General features: G+C 40.1%; 1 protein-coding gene across 2 annotated transcripts in view; it reads left to right on the top strand.

Annotated features, from left to right (window-relative positions):
- The first annotated feature begins 128 nt into the window (after positions 1-128).
- The window catches only part of plch1 (phospholipase C, eta 1), a 73825-nt gene continuing 63312 nt past the window's right edge, over positions 129-10641 (top strand). The window contains exons 1-2 of one of the 2 annotated variants that reach the window (XM_014012383.1): positions 129-318; positions 5462-5566. In XM_014012383.1, coding sequence (XP_013867837.1) covers positions 5488-5566 — 79 coding nt within the window. In that variant the 5' untranslated portion in view covers positions 129-318; positions 5462-5487. Of the gene's footprint in view, positions 319-5461; positions 5567-9013; positions 9438-10641 lie in introns of those variants that run through there. The other variant, XM_014012385.1, reaches the window with a different exon arrangement.

The following is a 10641-nucleotide window of genomic DNA, read 5'->3' as shown; positions in this document are numbered from 1 at the left end:
AAAAAAAAAAAAAGGAAAAAAGAAAAGAAAAAAAGAAAAGGGTCCACTCCGTGATCCATCCCAGGCTTTGACAGGCTCACTTCTTCCACAGCAGTAGTCATTTGAAAAGGCACCATGCTGGATGTAGAGGTGGTTACTTACCCACACAGGCAAGTTGTTGGGACCTTGTGTGTCTGAAACCAGCGGGACCATTTTTAACTGCAGTTAATATTCAGTGACATGGATTTCCAGTTCCTGAACGGCTSCTTCTGCAACTCCTGCTGAAAGGGACCTTAAGAAGCTGACATTGTTTCAAAGGCTGACAATAAAGTGAAAAAGGTATGTTAAACTGATGCTTGATTTTATTTTCTTTCCTTAAAAAAACTATATTATGAGATCTTGTTCAGTTTTCTCACTGCACACATCTTGGCTGTCACTTTAAATTCTGAGTTGTTAGGATGTTGTGTGCAGTATCCAAGCAGCTGTGCACCTGTTAAATATGTGTTGCTCAATAAACCAGAGATCCAAACGGTTCAGTCTTTATTTATTATCACGCTGCTCCAGGTAAGACGTATTTATTCCAAGATCTTTCATCTCATTTCTATAATTTTGGGTCAGGAACTTTGCAAATCAACAAACTATGGTGTGACTGACGAAACTTTTTCTCTGGTTTCTGGTTTGCAGGCAGGCCAGCACAACAAAGGCCTTTATTACACTCAGTCAGTAGCAGTGAGAAAGATGTTTGGCACTCCCCCCATCATCTGAAAGGACAGTCCTTGGGGATTGTTTTTTATTTGATTTGAGTGGGTTGAGTGTGGTTGTCGGGGTGTGAAAGACAAAGAGATTTAAAGAGACAGATGGCTGGTGTCACACTGAAATACACCCTAATATTTGAACTAAACTCCCATTTTTCACCTTAAATTGCAAAACAGCCACCAAGAATGAGCTATTGTTGAGTTTTCCATCATGCAGCCTGAAATCAGGGCCTTGTTTTCCTTGCTGTCACATTAAAACACACACTTTTAAGCCACTATAACTCCAAACCTCCCAACACACCACAGGTACTGTGCACAGAGTGTGTGTTGAGGAATGCATCAGCCGTAAAGCAGCTCCCTTGTTATTACGCGACTGCAGGTATTGTGGGCTATCGGCTTACTGGTGTTAGTTTGTAGGAGTTGAAACCTGACTCTCTGTGGGTGCGCTGATCCCTCATGAATAATTGAAGTTTCTTGGCGGAAAGGGAAAGAGGAGGCACGAGGAGAGGTCGTTCTGGGATTGAATTAGCCACGCCGTAGATGTACACGAGTGTTAATACGTGCATAAAATGGTCCAAAACAAGAAACTGGATGCTGGAACTTGGTAGAAGCTGAGRTGTTATTGCTTCAAATTTCTTATTTTTTTTCTGTTGCAGAAAGAAAGYCTTAAAGGGTTTTCATTCATTTCAGTGGACACAATGTAAGTAACTTGAGTCTACAAGAAAGGAAATGGAAACGTTAGAAACAGGAGGGAACTTTGAATTAGATGTATGTTACTCATGACCTTCCTAAAACTCAATCCCACATGAAAGCAAGGCAAGCCCCTCCACCCACCCACATGCTCTCCTTTACAAACATGGTTATTTATTGTACAGGTCTGAATGTGTTAAAGTTGAGATGTTGTGTAAACTGTATAAACAATACAAATCTACATTTTTTCTTCATAGTGGAACATTTTAAGCATGTTAAATTTTGCAACTACGGAACTGTATTTTTTGAAGGTGGGGAAACAGTAGCAACACAACTCAATAAAGCTGGTTCATCAACAAAAAAGATGTAAAGTAGGATTTCCATGAACTGCCGTGAGACTTTTCATATTTCCTGTTGATTTACTTTTGTCCCTGTCCCACTCAGACTAGCCAATAGCTTGTCTATGTCGAATCTGTATGAAAATAAATATTTCCAAACCATACACGTCAAGTTGTGCAAATTGTTCGTATTTTACACAAATTTTAYCACATGTGAATAATTTGGATTTTTGCGAAAATTATGAATTTTTGAGGCTCGTTATACAGGTAAACATCCGGGTTGACATTTGTGCCAAACTGAAGTTGTTCAAAAAGCTATCTACAGCAGGTTAGATATTGTCTCTTTATAATCTTTTCACAGAATCTGAAAAAGCTCTGAACTATCCCCTTTTTACTGTTTAGTGATTTATTTATTGGAAAAGCATGTTGGAGCATCATGAACCATCATGTATTTAAAAACTACCAGACCCTGAAATGTTTAAAGGTGGGGAAACGGTCACAACACAACACAATAAAGCTGGTTCAGGAGCAACACAAATCTAAAGGTAACTCATACTTGGTCAACGATTTTAGAGCTGCTGAACCTCTCAGAAGTAAAGATGGACATCTAAAAACAGTGAAGAAGTTGCAATTTATTACATTCTGTTTTCATTCACATTTTACACAACATCCATTTTTTTAATTAATAAAGAAAGCATTCAAAAATAACTAAAAGCACAGAAATAATCAGCTTTAGAGTTCTATATCATTGTTACTGTCTAAGGATTAGGTTAACTGAATGTATCTTTTATAGAAATTTAAATTTCATTCTTGGCGATTCGATTGTTTATTTATTTATTTATTTACTGCAGAACATTCTTTAACAACCCACCAGACTGACCCTTTGGTGACCTCAGGATTCACCTCACAGACCAACAGGTCTGATAAAAACCAACAGATATCTGGTAAAAATTTAAAGCATGAAACTTTGTGTTAYTTAGGAATTTTTAGACCTGAGATGAAAAGCTGTTCAATTTGTTAGTTTGCAAGTTAACCATTTATTTATTGCAGAATTTTCAAGCAGAAACCTTGCATCTCCCAAAAAGCAAGGTTTTAGAAAACAAAACAGTCTTTGTCTTAATACAGACTCAGAAGTTCACACTYTTTGTGAATAATCATCAGACAGATCTATAGAATATTTAAAGAATTTTCTAATTTTCTAACTTCTCTCTTCTCTTTGTCACCACAGACCTAAAGTAAAAATTCAGATTTTTTTGAAGTGTTCTGTGGAAAGATTGTGAACAATTGATAATTTACTTGTAACTGAAACTGATTTCTCAGTTATGGTATTTTCCAGTMTGTTACAATGCATTAAATGCATTCAGCAGTGGTGCAGCCCTGCTGAAGTTGCTCAGTGTTTACTGTGTGAAAGCAGCTGTCAGACCTGGAACATCTGTTGACTCTGTCCTGATAGCTGCTTTACAAGCAACCAGACGCCTGGTAACCTGTGTTATCAGGACATTTACCATCCTTGTAGGTAAAGTAGATCCTCAGATGTTGAAGTGTGTCCTCWTTGTGAGGTCAAATTGTATCTTACACCAGGACTATCCAGCTTGTGGCCCGCGGGCAGCATCCGGCCCGTGGGAGACTCTGGTCCGGCCCACCGATGAGCTCCCCACCTTATCCAAATATTACTTGTTCTGTTAAATACTAGTGTACTTAATGAGAAACACCCCCTTCCTCCTGCAACATCCYCCCCATGGATGTCTGGCCCCTGAGCTGTTGGCTTTGAGTAACTGTGGCCCCTGGAGTGAAAGTCCTGTCGCACTCACTCAGAGTGTCTGGTTGCTCATGTTTCAGATGCACACTCTTTAGGATGTGTTAATACTGAGTTCCAGATTTCTTTTTTTTTCAAGAGTAAGAGGGATAGTGTTTGATGAACATAATATTTGAGAGAAGGTTCATGTTCAGACTTCCCTTGTGGGCATCATTGACCTATTTGCTGTAAAGGCCTAAGACAGAGTTGCTCTTACAGCTTAGAAAGGTAATCTTTATTMTTATACCTTCTTTCTCTCAATAAAAGGCTCCTAACAGGCAGAAAAGAAGGAAACAGTTTTTGGAAGTTGAGAAGGCAARCTACAACCAAAAAGAGGAGGAGTCATTTTACTCTCACGTCATGAGCATAATSACTGGATCCAAATAAAAACTGTACGTAAAAGGGCTTATCATGTCTTTTTACACAGAAACAGCCCCTTAGTGTTTAAAAGACCCTCGTTTTTTGACACAGATCATGTTTGTTTGATGCTTCTATCTTTTCTATTTGTACTCTGTCCATAAAGTATTACGTCTTGATGTTTGCACTGGTTTTCTCGCTTGACTTTGAATAAATACTGTTCTGTTAATTACGTAACAACAAGACTGTGTTTCAGTTGGAAGATACTGTGAGCACATGCTCTCTGGATGCTGCGTGAATTTATATGACTTTAAAAACTCATGTGAAGAGCATCATATAAAATATATGCAGGAAATTCATATTCTTATCTAATCAGTTGGTTCAAGTGTTGGAATTAAAGAGGTTCAGAATAACGATGAAACACAAACGAGTAATAAAGCAACAAATAACATAAAATGTTTTTACAAATCTGTTCTGAGATGTTCACTTTTCAGATCATTTACGAACATTTATATAGATGCAGATTTGCCGTGTTCTTTTCACCATTTTGAATTCTGTTTTCAAAGTTTTAGTAACTTCAGTAAATGCAGAAAAAAATAATTAAAAGCACTTAAACAATGTCTTTAGTGTAATCTGCTCCTCGTTCTGCCTATAATTAAGGCTCTGTTATGAAAACATGTTGTGATTCAGAGACATTATAGTTTAATTTAGCAGTGAGGCACAAGGGGCTAAAGTCTAATATGAAATCAGAGCCGCACAGACAGATTTGAAGCAAAGCTTTTCATTTGTTGGAAAAAAACATCTAATCAGGTTTTGTGCATTTGTTGTGTGTTTAAATAGTTGTAGATTTTTAATAAATGATTACCGTCTGAGAGTTTAATGAAAGTCTGTTCAGTGATTCATGATATATTTTGCTAACAGACAAACAGGGTTGACTTTACTGTTAAAGCTTTTAGCAACATGACAAAATGAGGCCAACCTGGTTAGCCAAAATACTAACTTCCCAGCAACATAAGGAAACTTCAAACACAGAGCTACACTGGTTCTCACGATGTAAAGATTTGCAAACTTTCCCCAAGTTTTGAAGTGGTTATAGAGTGCAGGGTCACCTGAAGGATACCTGACCCCTGACCTCTGCGTGTTCAACAGAAGCCTATAAACAACCCAGAGACACCGAGCTTTCCTAGATCCAAACATCTCCTCTGTGTCTGGGAGAAAGTGATAGTTCATGTTTGAAGGTGTAAATCAAACAGACAGATGAGCAACAGGTGGGTGAATCTCTGCTGGCTGGGAGGAACGAAAAGTAGAAAAAGTGGAACATTTGGATTTGTGGGAGAAATGAAACGAAAAGAGGATAAACGAGCACGCCTGTTTTTCCACGTTTCTCAGGATGAAGGCAACTTTTACCCCATCCTTCCTTTTTTCCCCAGTTCACATTGAAGTTCCTTGTTTCGTTAGCTATTTTGCACATTTGCTTTATTTTATTTAAGTTTTGTCAAAGTCATGAAAACAAAGACCATACATTTCAACCCTGCTTCCCTTCGTAGGTGGTCCATTTGATCCTCCTCTCATCATGAGCTCCTGGGTGGTGAACAGGAAAGGAGAGCCGCAGTATCGCCGGCACTTCCTGGCTGACAACAGCATATTTCACGGTAAGTGTCAAAGACAAACAAAGATAATAACACACTGTATGGAACACAGGCTTACTTACACAAAGCAGTCGCTCTGATGATGGCATGTCGGGGGCGTGAACACTAGAGGGAGACTCGCTGTCATTAATCAGAGTTTAGTGTCAGGAAACAGCCYGTTGGGATTCTGGCACCTAACACTGATAGCTGCGGAAACGTGTGGAGGACTTTGTTCAGAAAAGATGTTTACAGAAACTTCAGTCTTTTTTAAAACAACCTTTGGTTCAGAGAAGACAGCGGCATTTCTGGGTAGTGCTCTCTCTTTGCATGATAGAGCTTTGGCATGCATTTTGCAAACGAACTGTGTTGACAGACAAAGATTTGTAGACCTGAGCTCACGCAGGGATGTCCCGAATAAAATCAGACCTGCTTAAAGTGCTGCAAACACCCAGCCTTGTCTCTCTGCACGCACACTTCTCCAGATTCTGGAAATAGTTTCGCGATTTCATGAACTGTGGATGATGGGATCGTCTAAGTTGTCCCAATTTTTCATAGAGGACCATTATCCTGACATTGTATCACTATTTTTATACAGTTTTTCACAAACTGGTGAAACTCTGCCCATTTTTAAGACAGACTCAACTTCTCTAAAATACTGAAGTCACTTGTCGTCACTTCCTGTGCAGCCAAAAGCTTTTTTTTTTTTGCAGACATGTTAGGATATATAATCTKGTATACATTATTGTAACATTAAATGCACTGTTAAGCTTTCTAAAATGGCATTTGCATGAAGAGTTGTGCAATTAAACCACTTCTCCAAACTATAGTGGTTCAAAACGCCACAGTATGTACAACAGGTAGGATGTTAACCATTCATAACCTCACTTTAAAAGATCATTATGTCAAGCACCTGTGCTGTTCTGTTAAATTCTAAATGAGCCACCATTCCTCTGTTCTCCCCGTGAAGCAGAACTAAAKCCAGTCATGTTTCAGGATCAGTTAGATTTTAATCTGTGTGTTTCTGACATGGCGAGGCTTCCAAATAAATCTGTGACAAATCTGATAAGTTGGTCTACCTCCGTGGCTCTCCGACCCACAGCAGGCTCACTGTTTACTGCCAGGACCTACTTCCTGCTCCTGTGTGGCTTCCTGTTTGTCAGCAAACAGTCTGGAGTGTGTCAGTGGGCTTCTGTGAATGGCTGATTCACCTGATTAAAAATGAACACACCAGTCTGTTTTTAATAGTCTGTCTGGCTCAGACATGATCAAATTTATGTTTCTTTTGCTAATATAGTGGAAAATGTAAGGAAATTTGTTTTTGGTAGATTATTTCTTTGTTGTAACAACGCTTGGCACCTGGCAGCACCTGGGGGAAGCAGAAGCTCGAAACAAGTTAATATCAACAGCAAAATAAGCCGTTTTTGCAGTGGAAATCTAGTAATTTTTTATGTGTGCAACCCATTCAGCTCTACTGCTCATCTTACAAATGCTTGTTCCTTACAAATGTGGCGCCATTTAAAAAGAAAATAAACAGACTTTCCAACAGTATAAGATTTATTGCCAAGAAGCAWTGTTATAACAAAGAAATAATCTACCAAACACAAATTTCCTTACTTTTTGTGCTAAATTTATATTTATTTGGGGAAAAGTTGTCACAATGGGCCTCTGATCATGAAACAAGAATTAAAGAACGTCTTTATTCTCTAGAACAGCATAAATATTTTCAGAGGTTTAAGATAGAAAGATTTGTATTTTTTGCCAAACGTTAGATGTGTGTCAGAATTTATCCCTTCGTGTCAGTGACAGCCTGTCCTCAGCCAAAGAGCACTTTGTAAACATTTGTCATGCCCTCAGTTTGTCTCTTTTTTGATCATTTTTGTATGAATTGCAGAGTGTCTGATGTTTTTGTTTTGTCCTTGGTTCATAAATCAGTCAGGGTGGGGAGGACTTGGGGATCAGGCAGATGTGCATAAAACTGTGAACCGTTAATCAAAGAGCGCGATCACTGGGAAGTCTCAAATACCTGCTGCCGTCACACATGATGCAGATGTGACAAAAACGCAGCATCAGAACCAGMATTTGGATAAAGAGTTTTGGGATTCCTTGATGGAATGAATATTGCCAGGTCCTTTTTATGCAGTGGGTTTCAGGATCATTTTATGATAAGAAGGGAAAAATTATAGCTGTTATGCTCTTAGTTTGTTGTGGATGACACTCCACACAAAACATGTATTCAGTATATGTAAAACTGAAAGGGTTAGAGACATTTTTGTGCTTTCGGCTGGCTCCAAATGTTAATCAGTAGATGTACGTCCAATCCTTATTTTCTGAGATTTTTGTTAAAATCAATATTTTGCCAACAGGTAACGTTWGAGTTTTAGGCAAATATGTTGTACTTGGTTTGGGTTGTAAATTAAACTTRTCTCCTGCCACCCACATTTTAGTTCCATATATGTTAAATTGGCCTGTTTTGTGTTTTCTAAAACCAATTGGCTGTGGAGGCCGTCTTGAATTAGGTTGACTCCAAAAATTAATTAATTGCGAACACACAATATTTTTTTTTTATTGAAAGTTTCATTTAAATCCTCACAGTGGTCCTGGAGATATTTTGCTTGCAGACAGGCAGAACTGACCCGAGTAGTTGGATGCAAATATTTGAAAACAGATCATGCACAATGAGCTAGTTTTCAGATCATAAGGTGAGGGTGACTGTCAGCTACTGCCACACCAAATGTTAGCTTGATATTAGTAAATCTTAAATCGGATTGGCTCTGTGAGGTTATTATTTGTAGAGGTTCATCCAGGGATCAGTTTTTTTAGAGTTCCATTAAAACCCAACCAGTGATTAATTAGATATTTTGCTAACAAGCCAGACAAATGGACGCACAACGACAAGGGAAACATTCTCGCCGTTTTGGCCTCTGTGGCAGTTGATGAAATTAAAAGACAACACTGATGGGTTGTAAAAAACCTCTGCTTGTGTTTGACGGTGAGTTCTGCATGGAAATGAAAYGGCCTTTCACGTGGACCAGTGCTCAGGACTAATCTGCGAGACTCACTCTCATTAGAGAAATGGCTCCTGGATGGAAGCRCACAAACAGAGCTTTGAAAACAGGCTCGTAAATAATATCAACCCTTTCCCACACTGTCAGTCTCTCTCTGGGGTCTTTGAGGAAGCAATGACACCTGAAATGAGGGAGCTTCACACAGAGGCAGGCGGCGTAAAGTGGGTCAAARCGCTGCGCAACGATGCCTCTCCCTCCATTTCAAGCGATTCACTGAGGAAAATCTGCGCCAAAATCCAAACTGGATGTGGCATGAAATCGTTTCAGAAGGACCCGCAGCAAGGAGACATCAGAAATGCCCCCCCACCCCAGATGGCCTTGTCTGGTCTGGTGTCCGGTCTGCGCGCCCCTCAGTCCCCCCCCGCCCTCTCTCTCTGAGCTCCAGCTTATTACCAGCCCCTCGCTGGTCTCCTCAGCCCTCAGAGCGCGTGAGAAATCGGCTTATCGTTTCTCCTCGATGAGAGGAGAGAGGATGCGCGCGGGGGAGCAGAGGATGTGGATGTGAGAGGGTTTTTTTTTTTTGGGCGCTCGATGTGTCAGTGCAGGGAAGGAGCCAGGACCTGAGGAGCACTTTGCTCCTTCTGAATTGAGGTTTTTTTTTTCTTCAGGCTAAAATAAAGAAAGTGACACTTCATCCTAATGATGGCAGGCTTATTTTAACCATCTTCTTGTCATGGATAAATGGACCAATCGGACATGTTTGGATGGAATTGGTAGGGGTTAATAAAAAGAAACGATGCCCAAAGCGCATGGAGGGACCTCGTGAGAGCATCAACTCCCGTTCCAAATGGCCGAGCTTGAAGTTTGCAGAAATCTGAGTTTGGAGAAGGGTAAGAGATCCTTTGTCACCCTTTTCTTTGCTTCATTTTCCAGTCTTCATGGGGGGGCCGCACATTTTTTCTGGAGTGTCTTGTGCTGCACGCAGGCAGGAGCTCAGTTATTGCACTTGTTGTGGTGAAGGATTTCATCACCCACGCTGCTCCAAACACCRGAGAACAGAATCTTTAATCCCATCATCATCTTTATGACGACTTTGAGAATAAAAAAAATGAGTTAGGATATCTTAGAGGTGCTTTTTTAATGTAAACTGTTGAGCCGTTTTGCTCATTTGAGATGTTTTAATGAAGAGCAGATGTTTAACAGCTGGAAACTGGTCCCCTGGTGCCAAATTTACCCCCTTTTCTGTTTGTCAACAGGGGGCAGAAAAACCTCTGAATATTTCAGCTTGAAACTTCTCAGTCCAAATAGATTTTCCAGATTTATCGCATCCTCTTCACTGTTAGGAGAAATCACAGGGCTTTGGTGTGAAGATGTCCGAGTGCACAGAAGTGGACTTGATTTTTTTTTTGTACTTTGAGTTCTGCACAATGTGACGGAGCTTTGATGGCAAAATTGCAGCTTTCAGAGTGACCATGTTATACTCCTCTCTAAGTGGAGTCAAAAGCATCTAGCATGGCATCTAAACTGCAGAATGTCCCCTAGTACCTGAGTTTCTTCTTCTCTCTGACTGTTAGTGGGTTTAGAACAAAGCCCCCCTGGCTGCCTCAGGTGACAAGAAAGCTCCCTTATTATCAGTTTCGGCAACGTTTGGGTGACATGAGTTGCATCTAAGAGCAAGTTGATGGAGAGAGAGAGCAAGAGGGGGAACATGCTGCTACAATCTCCCCAACATGGAGGAAATGGCTTTTCCATGTAAAATGGGTTTCCCCCTTGTGTGTCTCTCCTGAGCTGATGATGATGAGTCTCAGCACGTCCACAGTCTTTCCTCCCTTTCCTCCTGCTTTTTGTCTCCACCACATCCTTGATGTAGCATAGGGCACAAACTGTGAGCAGAGACTGAGGGAGAGCCAGAGCAAACGGCTTTCTTATTTGTGCAATTTTAAACAGTCTAAACAGGTTTTTATTGATCTTTTAGTTTCTTTGACTGTTTCTGTTTCATATCTTGAATTTTTTGCCCATTTCCTTTCCTTTCCTTTCCTTTCCTTTCCTTTCCTTTCCTTTCCTTTCCTTTCCTTTCCTTTCCTTTCCTTTCCT

The sequence above is a fragment of the Austrofundulus limnaeus genome, unplaced genomic scaffold (genome assembly GCF_001266775.1).
Source record: "Austrofundulus limnaeus strain Quisiro unplaced genomic scaffold, Austrofundulus_limnaeus-1.0 Scaffold91, whole genome shotgun sequence".
Lineage (NCBI taxonomy): Eukaryota > Metazoa > Chordata > Actinopteri > Cyprinodontiformes > Rivulidae > Austrofundulus > Austrofundulus limnaeus.
This window is presented reverse-complemented; position numbering and strand designations above follow the sequence as displayed.